Source organism: Desmodus rotundus, chromosome 2 (assembly GCF_022682495.2).
Source record: "Desmodus rotundus isolate HL8 chromosome 2, HLdesRot8A.1, whole genome shotgun sequence".
NCBI lineage: Eukaryota > Metazoa > Chordata > Mammalia > Chiroptera > Phyllostomidae > Desmodus > Desmodus rotundus.
Genome location: NC_071388.1, coordinates 183,250,129 through 183,265,072, shown reverse-complemented (window position 1 = coordinate 183,265,072; position 14,944 = coordinate 183,250,129). Strand labels below are relative to the sequence as shown.

Here is a 14,944-nt window from a genome sequence, read left to right as displayed (position 1 = left end):
GAATAACAGGCTTATTTTAGGAAATCTGAGATCAGAGCCAAATGTGAGACAGAAATTTTATGTGGTTTAGTTTCTGTCCTGTACTGTCACTCAACAGAACTATCAGAAGATACTGTGCCCAAGGTCAAAGTGGACTGGTTCTCATCTGGTCCAGTAATAATCTTTGTCTCCGAACCCCCAAATACTACCCTGATAACTCGTGCATGTCTCAACTGGCTTTAGGGTTTTTTTTTCCTTCTTGATCCAAATATGTGAGCTTCTCACACCAGTGTTATACCTATACTTTGAGAACTGACATTTTTAGTGAACTCATAGTGATCTTTAGGGACACTGATAAAAACAACTTTTAGCCCTAGCTGGTGTGGCTCAGCATATTGAGCACCGGACTGCAAACTGAAAGGTCACTGGTTCAATTCCCAGTCAGAGCCTATACCTGGGTTGCGCGAGAGGTAACCAATCACACATTGTTTCTCTCCCTTTCTCCATCCCTTCCCTTCTCTCTAAAAATAAATAAATAAAATCTTTTTTTAAAAAAATCCAACTTTTAAAAATCCAGGATAATTATGGAGATGATTACGTCTTTTTCATTGGCTCCCTCATAGTAACCCCTTGGTAGCTACTTAGGCCTATTTGTTTATGTCATTGTTTGCTTCTGCTCTCCTGGGAATTATCAGTTGGGTTTGGGGCAGCAGTGTTTGTTTAGGGTTTTGGGATAGAATTTTTATTGCTTTGATAAAATTAGGTGTATTATAATGATAACCTTTAACTAGGTAATCCTTTCTTAGAGAATACCACCTTATCGTTTAGATTCCAGCAACAAATAATTTTTTAAAAGTCAGTAGGAATAAGCTTAATTCAGCAGTTTCAAAATGAGGTCCAACATCCTTAGGGAGTCCCTGAGGACCTGTCAAGGGGTCCATGATGTCAAAGTCACTCTTCAGATAATGCTAAGATGTTATTTGCCTTTTAGACTCTCATTCTCTCACAAATGTATAATGGAGTTTTCAAAGAGTTTACTTGACATGTGATGATATCTTTGCTCTCTTGGGTAGTGGAATATATATTTGTATATTCTTATATTTTAATTTTTTCTAAGTTTTAATTTCTTTAAGGTACATATCAGTAAACATAACCCATATAAATGAAAGTTATTTGGGTATCTCATAACATGAGGACAGGAAGAGTTGTTCATTTTAATGGCTCCAGATTGTCAGTGAGAACCCCAATTCTTTCCATCTTTCCCTGTTCCATCTTCTGCGTATCAGCTTACTCTCAGGCTGGCTCACTTCACTGTCACAGATGGCCACTGCAGTTCTAGACATCATGTGGTGACCTAGAAAACCCATTCATCTGTTGATGAACACTTAGGTTGTTCCGTATCTTGGCTACTGTAAAAAATGCTGCAGTGAACATAGGGGTGCATACATCTTTTAAAATTAGTGTTTTCATGTTCTTCTAGAAATACCCACAAGAGGGATTGCTGGATCATATGATAGTTCTTTCCTTAAATTTTTTTTTAAAGACTTTATTTATTTTTAGAGGGGAACAGAGAAAGAGGAAGAGAAACATCAGTGTGTGGTTACCTTTCCTATGCCCCCTGCTGGGGACCTGGCCTGCAACTCAGGCATGTGCTCTGACTGGGAATCGAACCAGTGACCTTTTGGTTCGCAGGCCCATGCTTAGTCCACTGAGCTACACCAGCCAGGGCCTTTCCTTAAATTTTTGAGGAACCTCCATACTGTTTTCCATAATGGCTACACCAATATACAATCCAACTAACAGTATATATAAGGGTTCCTTTTTTCCACATCATCACCAACACTTGCTATTTGCATTAAAATAATAATCTTGCAGTATTATTTTAATCTCTTTTGCAGCATACATAAAATTCCTAGGTTAATAATAGTTTTCTTCTAAGGGTTTTGATCCTTCTAAGGGCTTGGAAGGATCAAAAGTCTTGGAATGAGTACAGTGTTACATATTTTTATTTTTTGTCTTCTTGCAAATTAGTCGAGGGAACTAATTTTAAAGCCTGTATGTGTTTGCAAAGTAATAAATGGTTAGGATACATGCAGTGGTTTTACATTAGCACTTGGACTGTGATTTTAGAGCATCACTTTCAGTTACAGAGTTTTCAAAAGTATCAGTCTCAATCTAATTTTTGACATAAACAGAGAAAAATCATCTAATAGCACAGTAGTAATCCAGAATTTCATGGTCTGGCCAAGATGGAAACATAGGTAGAAACACTTTGCTTCCTCACATAACCAAAAGAAGGACAACAACCAATTTAAAAACAAAAAAACCAGAACTACCAGAAAATTAAACTGCATGGAAGTCTAACAACCAAGGAGTTAAAGAAGAAACATTCATCCAGACGGGTAGGAGGGGCGGAGACGGGCAGCTGGGATGGAGAGGATGCAAGGCAAAGCGGCAACTAGTGAACAGGATTTCCCACATTTGCATGTGGGTAAACGAGGAGGAACAACTGGGGAGCAAGACAAACCACACGACCCAGGGTTTCAGTACCAGGGAAATAAAGGCTCAAAACCCCTGGCTGTAAAAACTTGAGGGGATTGTGGCAATGGGAGAAGCTCCCAGTCTCACAGGACAGTCTGTTGGAGAGACCCACAGCATCCTAGAACATACACAAGCCCACCCACCTGGGATCAGCACCTGAAAGGGCATAATCCACTTGTGGGAAGTGATGGAAAGTGGGGAGAGAGCTGAGAAGCTAGCAAGTGGCATTGTTCCCTCTCTGACCCCTCCCCCACATACAAAACCACAACCCAGCAAAATGGGTTGCCCCACTCTGAGGATTACCTAAGGCTCCACCCCCTGCAACATAACAAGTGCACCAAGACAAAGAAACATGGCCCAAATGAAAGAACAAATCAAAACTCCAGAAAAAGAACTAAGTGACAAGGAGATAGCCAACCTATCAGACGCAGAGTTCAAAACACTGGTAATCAGGATGCTCACAGAAATGATTGAGTTTGGTCACAAAACGGAGGAAGAAATGAAGGCTATACAAAGTAAAATAAAGGGAAATAATACAAGGAACCAATAGTGAAGGGAAGGAAACTGGGACTCAAATCAAGATTTGGAACAAAAGGAAGAAGTAAACATCCAACCGGAACAAAATAAAGAAACAAGAAATCAGAGAAAATGAGGAGGCTTAGGAATGTCTGGGACAACTTTAAACGTTCCAACATCTGAATCATAGGGGTGCCAGCAGGAGAAGAGGAAGACCAAGAAATTGAAAACTTACTTGAAAATATGATGAAGGAAAACTTCCCCAATCTGGTGAAGTAACTAGACGTGCAAGTCCAGGAACTCCAGAGAGTCCCAAAGAAGTTGGATCCAAGGAGAAACACACCAAGACACGTCATAATTAAATTACCCAAGATTAAATATGAGAGAATCTTAAAAGCATCAAGAGGAAAGGAGACAGTTACTTACAAAGGACTATCAGCTGATTTCTCAAAAGAAAACTTGTAGGCAAGAAGGGGCTGGAAAGATGTATTCACAGTCATGAAAGGCAAGGGCCTACATCCAAGATTACTGTATCCAACAAAGCTATCATTTAGAATGGAAGAGCAAATAAAGTGCTTCCCAGACAAGGTCAAGTTAAAGGAGTTCATCATCACCAAGCCCTTATTATATGAAATGTTAAAGGGACTTATCTAAGAAAAAGAAGATCAAAACTATGAACAGTAAAATGACAACAAACTCACCACTACCAAAAACTGAACCTAAAAAACAAAAAAAATGAGCAAACAACTAGAACAGGAAGAGAATCACAGAAATGGAGATCACATAGAGGGTTATCAGTAGGGAGGGGGAGAATGGGGGGAAAAATACAGGGAATAAGAAGCATAATTGGTAGGCACAAAATAGACAGGGGGAAGGTTAAAAATAGTGTAGGAAATGGAGAAGCCGAAGAACTTACAAGTACAACCCGTGGACATGAACCTTTAAGGCCTTGGGAGGAATGCTGGAGGGTGGGAGGATGCAGGGGAGAGGGAGACAAAGGGGACAAAAATTTGGGACAACTTTCCTCCCCTTGTAATAGCATAATCAATAAAATATACTTAAAAATAGTAATCAAGAATTTCATATTCTTAAATGCTTTTATTTCTCAAAATTTTTGCCTTTATTATTAAACAATGCAAACTTGCCAAATCAACCTCATTTTAGAAATGAAATAATGACCTTTCTGTATAGCTATTCATTTGTTTTGGAGGGCAATTTCATTATATATTCTCTTTGGAGGGCTTAAGAGTTTAATGCAAAGCTTCTGATTTTTAGCAAGAACATCTCCTCCATACTTGGTCTTATCTTATATGTGATTTTAAAAGTGGTGGAAAAATACTTGGCGCACAGAGGAGAGAAGCAGCAAATTTGAAAGAAGATTTCACACTTACAAGGCAATAGTATGACTTAATATTTGGCAGCATGGGCCCTGAAATAAGATCACATCATATCAAGTCCTGGTTCTTTCACTTGTTGACCAGTAACTTCGAAAGCGATCTTAACTTCTCTGTGCCTCCGTTTCCTCTCAGATCGTGGGAGTAATAATATGTAACTCATAGGGTTTGATGGAATGAGCTAATACATGTGAAATATATAGGACGATACTGGTACATACTAAGTGCTCAATAAATGCTACTTTTAATAAAATAAAAATAATCAGAACAGGCATTCTCCTGAGCTGTTGGCCCAGAGCCTGAATGACCATAATGAAGGCCATATAATGAATGTCTTTATTATGTGAGAGGTTGAAAAAAAAGAATTTGGGGAGTCTCAAAATGAAAATTTTAACCTAGCAAGTAATCTGCAAACACTCAAATAGTGGTATCGTAGTACTCTTCAGGGTGTTATTTGGAATCTCAGGTTAGAGAGAGGAGGAAAGAAGGTTAAAAGTTAATTTCCCTTTGATTTTCTTTGATGCTGTATTAATTAAAAAATTTTACTCCCTTGTGTACAAGTCCCCCTCTCTCCCTCCCTCCCTTCTCTCTCTCTCTCTCTCTCTCTCTCTCTCTCTCTCTCTCTCTCTCTCTCTCTCTCTCTCTCAGGCAGGGTTGCTGCTACAGTTGAACACCTATTGTGGTAAGCCTTAAAATGGAAGGAATCAGCCAGAAATAGTTTGTAAATCACCGTAAAGGGAGGTGTGGTGATAAGAGCTGAGAGCCATCCCGTAGCCCCTTGCTCCTGTGTCTGAACTCTGTCCAGTGGGCAGTGTCTCAAGAAGCAGGAGATGGAGAAGAGCTCTTCTAGCCCTAATTGGCAACACTGAGGAAAGCTCTTTTTCAGTCAGCCCATTTTATCTTCTGCACAGCCTGGGCGTGGCCTCTTCTGTTTTGTTAATACTATATCCTAACAACTGCTTGAAGCATCTGGCAAAATAGTTCTTACTCAACAAGAATTTGTTGAATAAATGAATGAATTAATGCAATAAAATTCCTCTTATAGAAAAATACATACTCCTCTGTCCTCCTTTGCTCTTTCAAGATTGCTGTCGTGGTTTATTGTGTGGTTTAATGAGGACAAGGGCATGTATTCCAAAAGGCTGTGGAGCCTATATTATCAGGAGAAAAAATCATTCAGTATTATTTTGCTGATCTCTTATTGTGGGATTTTGGTTAAAACTGATTATAGCTCTCAACAACAAAACTGGTTTTCTATTGAATGTTTTATCATAGGAGCTGAGCTCTGTAAAGCAATGTATAGAATAGAATAAATAAATGAATTTACATTTCTCTCACTGTAACCAGAGAGATAGGTCTTTAACAATGCAGACACATAACTTACATTGGTGGCCACCTATTCCTGCTACATCGAGAACTTACTCAAATCGTTTATTTTATTGATGTCATGGGTTTCCACAACACACCAATATGGTTAAAAAAATTTTAAGCTTCTTATAATTGGACATAAATTTAAATACCTCAGGTAAAATATAGCCATTAAAAGAATTTTTTTTCAGAATAACTAAAGAGAGAAGTAGTAATTAACAATCATTACATCCAAAAACAACTATGATACAGAGTTTTTCTTCCCAGAGAACTAGTGGTTGTGGCCCAGTAGAGTTAAAATACCTTAAGTCTAGGCCTGGCATGGTCTTTCAGGTGGTTGGAGCATCTTCCCACACACCAAGAGGTTGCAGGTTTGATTTCTGGTCAGGGCACCTACCTAGGCTGCAGGTTCAGTTCCTGGTCGGGGTGTGTATGGGAGACAATGGATTTATGTTTCTGTCCCTCTCTTCCCCTCTCCCCTCTTCCTCTCTCCTGCCTCCCTCCCTCCCTCCTTCCTTCCCTTCCTCTCTTTCTAAAATCAGTAAACAAACAAATCCTCAGATGAGGATTAAAAAAAGTGCCTTAAATCTATGCTAGCACTTGCATTTTTGTACTCAAGGTCAAGTCAGCCATGTCCCATCCAACTCACAACTGAAAAGCACATTGGGTTCTGAAAACTAAATCACATGAGGCAGTTGGTAAGCTGCTCATTCACTGGAAGGCCTGTGCTGCGTGGGGTAGAGGAGCCTGTGGAGCAGGGCTCAGTCCACAGGGAGCACCCCTACAGTGGCAGGAGCACCCCGCCACGTCCCCGGTGCTGTGCCCGGTGCTCAGTCCATCCCACCCAACTGGTCACCTCAGGAGGAGCACTGGAGGCTTTCCCAAACACGCTCGTTTGGAGTCTTTTGGGTGCTTTTCTGTGGGTTCAAAGTGAAATCAAACATTATCTTGTTTCATAGTCTTATAGATTAAGAATTCTACTGACTTTGTTGATGGACACTGTTTCTTTGAAATGTAGAAGGGGTATTTGGGAATTTTCCGTATGTGGAGGTATTTTTTAATTTGGATATCTTGACTAAAATTCAGCATTTTTTTCTCATTTATTTTGTAAATATATTTATGGGCCATTTTATTTGGCCTATGGCCATATGAGAGAGATAAATTACTAGGCCGTGACCCTGATGGCCTGTAATTTGTCAGGATATGTTCAAGCTTTGGTAGAGTTTATTTTTCTTTAGTTTTCCAGCAGACTCAGTTGGACTTTGTCTTTAATCTTACAGCACCCACAGATCCAGAAGAAGTCTCAGTACATCAAGTATCTTTGCTGCGATGATGTGAGGACCCTGCACCAGTGGGTCCATGGTATACGCATCGCCAAGGTACGTTTTCTTTGGGTTTGATAACAAAATAGTGAGGCATTTGATGATAAGGTTTTGATCGTCGTAACAGTTACTCTGGTTGTTTCATGTTCATGGTAATAACTTTTGAAGGATTATGGGCATTAATTTCAATACAAACTATGAATCAGTAAACAAAAACGTATCACCCTTTCCTACCTCGCCCATCTGCCATGCCGTGTAAAGCTCAGATGTCATCATTTACTGCCTTCTGTTTAGTATGGGAAGCAGCTCTACATGAACTATCAAGAAGCCTTGAAGAGGACAGAGTCTGCTTATGATTGGACTTCCTTATCCAGCTCCAGCATTAAATCAGGATCCAGTTCTTCCAGCATCCCAGGTAGTTTGAAATGCCCAGAGCTCTGTTTACTAGCAATATGAAAGTGTCTCTATAGGCTTCTAGTTGACCTGGTTACTTCAGCATGGTTCTTAAAAATCAGAGCCATACCTAATTTCTAAATTATATTCAATAGGTATATGGGTGTTGTTTTTTTTTTATTGCTAGAGGGCACAGTATCTTGGGCAATCTAATAACACCCCTCTCTCACAGAGTGCTTGGATAGGACTAGCTTTAACATTTAAGCCTCCCCCAGATGTCAGGCATTAAATTAGGTGCTTCTGCATGACTGTCCTACCTGACTTGGAGTCCAGTGAAGTAATCTTCCTGGTTCCCTCACTTTGGGTGTCAAATTACACTGTATCTATCCTCAGCCATTCCCTGCTCCCTTAAAGACTTGTCCTCAGGCCCTGCCCAGGAGGCCAGGCTAGACAGTGCAGCGGCTGCCTTGTGATGCCTGAATCTCTAGGAAACACACTTCTCACTTGGGGGTCAGATCCTAAGTACTGTTCATTGCTGGGAAAAGGACGTAATCATCATGTCTGTATCTGAATTCATAAGTGAGAACTCTGTGGGATGGCCCGGAGCAGGATATATAAAAAGATTGAATCTCAATGTAATGAAGACACAATTGAAAAAAATTTATTGATGGTCCTTTATTGATGGTTCATTAATTTTTACTTGCTATGAGTTCTTCCAAGACAGATTGTCAGGATACCAATAATGTTATGTTAACCTTTTATTGTAATTATCAGTCTCTCATGGTGAGCTGTTTTAAAAGGATCAGGATTTCCTGTTAGCTCCTCAGGCAAGGGGAGTTTTCTAGTGGAATATATGGGCTGTGCTTTACTTGAAATGAGTAAAGGTAGCTTGTTGCTGTTCTGTATAGCACTTAGTCTGTTGTAAAAGATCTACCTGAACATAAATAGTCATACTATCAGAACACTGACTTGTGTAATCCTGTTTTTGAAAATTTATTTTGAACAGAGTCTCAGTCAAATCACTCTAATCAGTCTGATAGTGGAGTATCTGACACGCAGCCAGCAGGACACATCCGCTCCCAGAGCGTGGTGAGCTCCATTTTCTCTGAAGCCTGGAAACGAGGCACTCAGTTGGAAGAGTCCAGCAAGGTAACGCACTTGTGATAATTGCCAGAGAAAAGTCTGTGGCATTCCATGGGTTTAGCTTGTTGCTTTTATTCCTTTATTAGAGATCTTTCTTGGCTGTATTTCTTTATTCTTCCTTTGATTTCTCCTCAGAAATGAACATTTGTGAATGTGCTTTAGTGACCTAAGATCTCAAAAAGCAAGCAAGCAAACAAAAACCCTGGCAGTTTAACTTTTTGGTGGCTCAGATTTTTAAGAAGTAACAGTTTTCTTCCTTCCTCCTCAATCTGTTTGGATGGAGCAACACCATTTAGTGTCAGTGTCCTAATTTTGTCCCAGAAAAGCTGCAAATGGCTGCTTATTTCTTTATTTGTTATTAATTTATTCAGACTCATTCCTTTATCTTTTACGCTTTTTGGTATTTCTCTGAGCATTAATTTTTTCATATTAGGCACATGTGGAAGGCTACATCCAAATTAATCCCCTTAAAGTTTTGTATCCCTTAGCCTTGCATAGTAGCTTCTTCAGTGACGCTGAGGACAAGTGTAATTATCGCCAGACTACTTAGAAACGTGGAGAGGTTCTTTAGACAGTTGGAAAACACCCTGGCAAACTGCATCTGGAGTCCCGTGGGCGAAGGAGGGTCCTAGCCGCACGCAGGTCTCGGGAGACAGGAGCTCGCGCCGTCCCTGAGGACGCCGTGGCACCTCTGGCCTGGCCATTTTGTTTTTACTCAACAATCATTTTTATTTTTACTTTTTTCCTTTGGTCTTAATCACTTATGCAAGTATATTCATTAATGGAAATTAAGTGGACATTTTTCCTTACTTTATTACTTGATTTGCATATCTAGTTAACTGGCCCTCAGGAGGGTGGAGGAAGTGTTAGTAACCCAATGTGGGGGTCTCTTCAAAGTAAATACTTGAAAATTGGTTCTAATGACCTAAATTCTTAAAACACTGATAGTTTGCTTAACTCCCTTAGCAGAGGCTGAAACTTTAAGAAACAATTCTCTCCTTTTCCCTACTTAATTTGGGTGGAGCGACCCCCTGTCTGGTACTAACAACTCAATGTACGTGGTAGAGAAGCGGGCTGACACCGTTCAGACTGGTGAAGAAGTCTACCGTCCTGCATTTTTAATGGTGGTGTCTCCATGCGCGTCAAAGGAAAGGCCAGGGCAGGCAAAGGTGCGAGTGCTCTGGCTGAACGGAGTAAGACCCACTGAGTTTCGGAACGCGCGAACCCTGCCACGCAGCAGCGGCTGTGTCTGCGTCTTGACCCGTGTGTTTCTTCTGTTGCCTCAGTCTCAGGTGCCAAATGAGAAGGCCAGCACAGCTAAGGTCTGCACCCCTGCAGCGTCCAAGACAGGGTCGAGTTAAGGTCAGGGGCCGTTCTATGGAAACACGTTAACCTGGGTGACTCCCGTAACCAAGTCTTGCACACTAATGCTTTTACTTTGATGTGCAGTTTTTAAAGAAACAGTCCAGTGTCCTAATGAACATTAGAATTCAGCCCTGTAATGAGCCCTCTCGTTCACTAACCTAAGTTCTCCATGCTAATTAGATGTCATTCACAACTGGAAACCAGTGGTTTTATCTTGGATCCTCATAGGATGTTCAAAAGGCCTAAAAGATGTACCCTCAGTTATTAAGCCAAGGGTTCTTCCTTTACTCTTTTGAAAAGTACTTGAACCACGTTCATGCATGAGCAGTTCCATGACATATATGACCAGATGTGGTGATTTGGGCAGTACCAAGAGGTGCTCAGCAGGTTGTTGGCAAACTCTAGCTCCCCTTTCTCGATACATTTCCTTCACCCTAGACTTCTAAAGTTTCCTCTCACTTTCTTTTGGCTTTTTCTGTATGATATTGTTATGACCTTTTGCTTTAGTGTTTATGAAGCATTTCTTTATGTATTTTCCAGTAAAACAAGTGTAAAGAATGCCCCCCTTTACCTGCAATGCTGGACTTCTGTGCATGTTGGATGCAAGTGTCTCACATGGACACGAGTGTGTGTGTCAAGCTCATTCATTCCTGTGTGACTGTGCACGCCTGTGGAACACTCTCATACTCTCGTGTGCCAGCTTACTAGCATCAAAAAGCCACCCTCGTTCCTCAGGAGGCCCCCCATCAGCACCCCTGCACCCAGTTACGGCATCTGCTCGAGGTAGATGCGTCATGGACTGAGAGGTGACCTTGAGCCACCACACCTCCCCTTGCCAGAGTCCGGGTGGGCCATGCTCAGAGGCCCTCCCGCAGAGGGCTCCCGTGCAGGACGGCCGTCACCGTTCAAACAGCTTTTGATACAGGAAATTGTTTCTGGGTTACCAGGCAGTCTAGCTATTTGAAAATATGGTCAGATAAACGAGTCTCCCTGTGCCAGTGCTATCCAGGGAGTCCCACTTTAGCCTTCCTGCCATTGTCCATCGCTGTGGTCACCAGCTCCTGCATCTTTCCGTGCATGCCCCTGAGTCCTTGCTTTTTACTTTACCCTCTCGAAGCTCACCTCTGTAACTGTTTTTATTGTGTTTTCTCCCCCCCCACCACCTTTTGTACTCCTTCTAGGCCAGAATGGACTCTCTGAACCGAGCCTACACCTCACTTATGCCCCCTTTATCCCCACAACCTAAACTAGTCAACCCCTACACTGCATCCCAGCCATCGCCTCCTCTACCGCCCCCGCCCCCGCCCCCTCCTCCTCCACCCCCTCCTCCGCCCCCACCTCCCCCTCCCCTGCCCAGCCAGTCTGCACCTTCTGGGGGCTCAGCAGCCACAATGTTTGTCAAGTACAGCACAATAACCAGGCTGCAGAACGCTTCTCAGCATTCAGGACCCCTGTTTAAGCCTCCACCGCCCTCAGTGATGCAGCCTCTGTCCATGACCTCACAGCCAGCAAAGCCTCAGGTCCCTGTGCCCCCCAATGGAGTTGTGCCCCCACCCCCTCCCCCACCCCCCGCCCCCACCCCTGGCTCAGCTATGGCCCAGCTAAAACCTGCCCCTTGCACCCAGTCCCTTCCACAGTTCAGCCCCCCTCCTCCCCCACTTAAGATTCATCACGTTCAGCATGTTATTCAAGCAGCTCCTCCAACACCCCCCCCACCTCCTCCTGTCCCTCCCCAAGCCCCTCCCAAACCTCTTGTGACCATGCCACCAACCAGCACCAAAACTGTGCCTGCCGTTGGGACACAGGCTGTGCCACCTACACCTATTCCTCCCGTGCCCCCAGCAAAAAAGCAGCCGGCTTTTCCTCATATTCCACCCTCTCCCGCTGCTCCTAGTCCAGTCCCCCCACCCACATTACCCAAGCATCAGAGTTTCAGCGTAAAACCACCTCCCTCTCCGCTGTCTCCAGTGCCCTCTGTAGTGAAGCAGATAGCCAGCCAGTTCCCCCCACCTCCAACCCCTCCTCCTGTGGAGTCACAGCCCTTAAAGCCAGTGGCAGCAAATATAGCCCCACAGTCCCCTCCTGCTGTGAAGGCAAAACCCAAGTGGCAGCCCAGCTCCATCCCTGTCCCTTCTCCAGATTTTCCTCCTCCTCCTCCTGAAAGCAGCCTGGTATTTCCTCCTCCTCCTCCTCCTCCTCCTCCACCTCCACCACCACCCATCCCAGCCCCGCCACCGCTACCAGCTACTCCCACAGCTTCTCCTGCCCCTGACAAAAGTGGATCTCCAGGCAAAAAGACAAGTAAGACGTCCAGCCCCGGGGGAAAGAAACCTCCCCCGACCCCACAGAGAAACTCCAGCATCAAGTCCAGCAGTTGTGCAGAGCACCCTGAGCCTAAGAGACCCTCAGTGGACAGTCTAGTCAGCAAGTTCGCATCGCCAGCCGAACCCCCTGGGTCTCCAAACAAGGAGACCCCACCACCTCCTGCAGCACCCCCCAAACCTGGAAAACTGAATCTTTCTGGAGTCAACCTTCCTGGAGTTCTCCAGCAGGGGGGCGTGGCCGCAAAAGCATCTGTCCTGAGTGGGCGTGGAAAGGACTCCATGGTAGAATTTCCTTCTCCTCCATCGGATTCTGACTTTCCACCCCCTCCACCTGAAATAGAGCTTCCTCCGCCCCCCATAGAGATCCCAGCCGCATTCTTGGGAAATGTTTCTCCGAAAGTGGCGGTCGTTAATCCTCAACCACAGCAGTGGTCCAAAACATCCATGAAGAAGGCCCCTCCACCCACACGACCCAAACGGAATGACAGCACGCGCCTCACTCAAGCGGAGACCTCCGAGCAGCCAGCAGCGCCCACAGTTGTGCCACAAGTGCCCACCTCTCCCAAATCCAGCCTTAGCGTCCAGCCTGGATTCCTGGCTGACCTCAACAGGACCCTGCAACGGAAGTCCATCACCCGGCATGGCTCGCTCTCCTCCTCCCGCATGTCCAGAGCAGAACCCACAGCCACCATGGACGACATGGCGTTGCCCCCACCGCCCCCCGAACTGCTTTCTGATCAACAGAAAGCTGGTTATGGAAGCAGTCATATATCAGGCTATGCGACATTGCGGAGAGGACCTCCCCCCGCTCCCCCCAAGAGAGACCAGAACACCAAGCTCTCGAGAGACTGGTAGCTACCATAGGACTTTATTTTCATGGTATCTGTAACGAGTTCTACAATCAGCTCACCTGATCATCCCTGAATTCAGGTGTTCAGAGCCTTCTGGTATGTTATTCAGGTAGTGTCCAGCTGTGTGTGTGCGTGCACACGTGTACACAAGTAGTTCTATTGTGTGTATATGTATATATGTATACATATATGTGTGTATGTGTATATATATAGCTGGGAGTGATTTATTCCTTTTCTCTCCTAATCTGAAAATGGATTTTGTGTATTTTGGGCAGAAGAGGCATGGAAGGGGATGTGTGTCCTGTCCCTTATGATACCTATTATCTGTCATGTGGGTTGGACCAAAAGAACTTCTGACAACTTATTTAGAAGGTATTTTGTAAGTCTCCACGTGCGGCCTATCTGTGCATGTTGTTACATATTAAGGAATAGATGTCTCGTGTGCTGTCTCTCAGTTGGAGAAGACAACCAGAATGTTTGGTGTATCTGTAGGGCTTTTGTGTTTGTTTTATCCCCAGTTGGCTGAAGTTAGAGCTGTTTGACACTTCATTATGATGCATAAAGGAGCACTTTAATCAGGAAAGTCTCTCAGCCTCAGAGAATGGGTAGGCGGTGCAGTAGGGGATTTCAGCCACTGCCTGCACGCAGTTCTGCGTTCGAGGTGAACACGCAGCGTAACTGAACCGTGCTGGTTGCAGCACTGCTGCAGGGGCCTGCCTGAGTCTGGGGTGTGTTGTCACAGGTAAGCCCTTTGGCCTACAATATGTGGATACTTTAGTACTATACCCTTGGAGGTTCTTTTAATACTGTTGGAATCTTTCCATGAGCTTTGCGAAGCTTCATCCACCCTGGCTCCACAGTCCCTGCTTTGACTGACTTAACTAAGAGGACATCCGCCACAGTATCCTGGAATGTTCAGTCCCAGTATGTCTTGGGGTCACCAGTTATCTTCTTCTAAGTGTGTGCTTCAGGTAAATGTAGACAGTCGCTATATCAAACATACCCATCCTGTGTCTAATAGGGTGCATCACTAGGAAAAACAGTCGCCTTCAGAAATGTCTTCGTGTCTTCATCTCCAGAAGGTCGGGGTGATCAGAAAAACGAACGAAGTGGCTCCTGCGCAGGTTTCATTACTCAGGATGCATATGGACTGTAATGTGTAATACAGACAGCTCCTTTCAGTGTGGGACTGTCATGGAGGGGGAACCAGCGAGGTTTCGGCACTGCGGCACACCAGGACCCTTGCTTGCTGCAGCCTGCTTGTGGAGATTTGTCCAGGTTACCTGGTGTTCTGTGGGAGCCGCGTAGTCCAAGTACAGCTAGTGACATTACGTATTAGGCACATGCAGTTTGGCATCACATGAAATCATCTCTCTATTGACACAGTATGCCCCACGCTGCAATTCATATGCTTTTGTTCCCTGCGAATTTTTATTACTGAAAAAAAATGTGATGATAAACTGACCATTAGGAATAAAATGCAATTTTAGAGCTGCTCTTAAAAGAAAACTAGCCATCCCAAGAATGGTAAATGAGCACACCCTGTAATCATAGTCTCTGCTGTGGTGACTAAGGATTACCAGTGCAGACTGCAGAAATCTTCGATGCCGTCCCCTAAGGGGAAAATGTGCGGTGTACACAAGATATCCATGTAACGCACTCTCCAGCAGAGTGTTGCATCACATAGAGAAGAGGGATATTGTTCAATATAGTCATGTGGTTATAGAGCAATAGGAATATATATACCA

At 44.0% G+C, this 14,944-nt stretch overlaps 1 protein-coding gene across 6 annotated transcripts in view; it reads left to right on the top strand.

Annotated features, from left to right (window-relative positions):
* Window positions 1–13,434, top strand: part of RAPH1 (Ras association (RalGDS/AF-6) and pleckstrin homology domains 1) — an 86,415-nt gene extending 72,981 nt beyond the window's left edge. For 4 of the 6 annotated variants that reach the window (XM_053918958.2, XM_053918955.2, XM_053918959.2 and 1 more), the window contains 4 exons: window positions 7,079–7,177; window positions 7,415–7,535; window positions 8,520–8,662; window positions 11,203–13,434. In XM_053918958.2, coding sequence (XP_053774933.1) covers window positions 7,079–7,177; window positions 7,415–7,535; window positions 8,520–8,662; window positions 11,203–13,200 — 2,361 coding nt within the window. In that variant the 3' untranslated portion in view covers window positions 13,201–13,434. The other 2 variants (XM_053918961.2, XM_053918960.2) reach the window with 2 other exon arrangements.
* The last annotated feature ends 1,510 nt before the right edge of the window (window positions 13,435–14,944 follow it).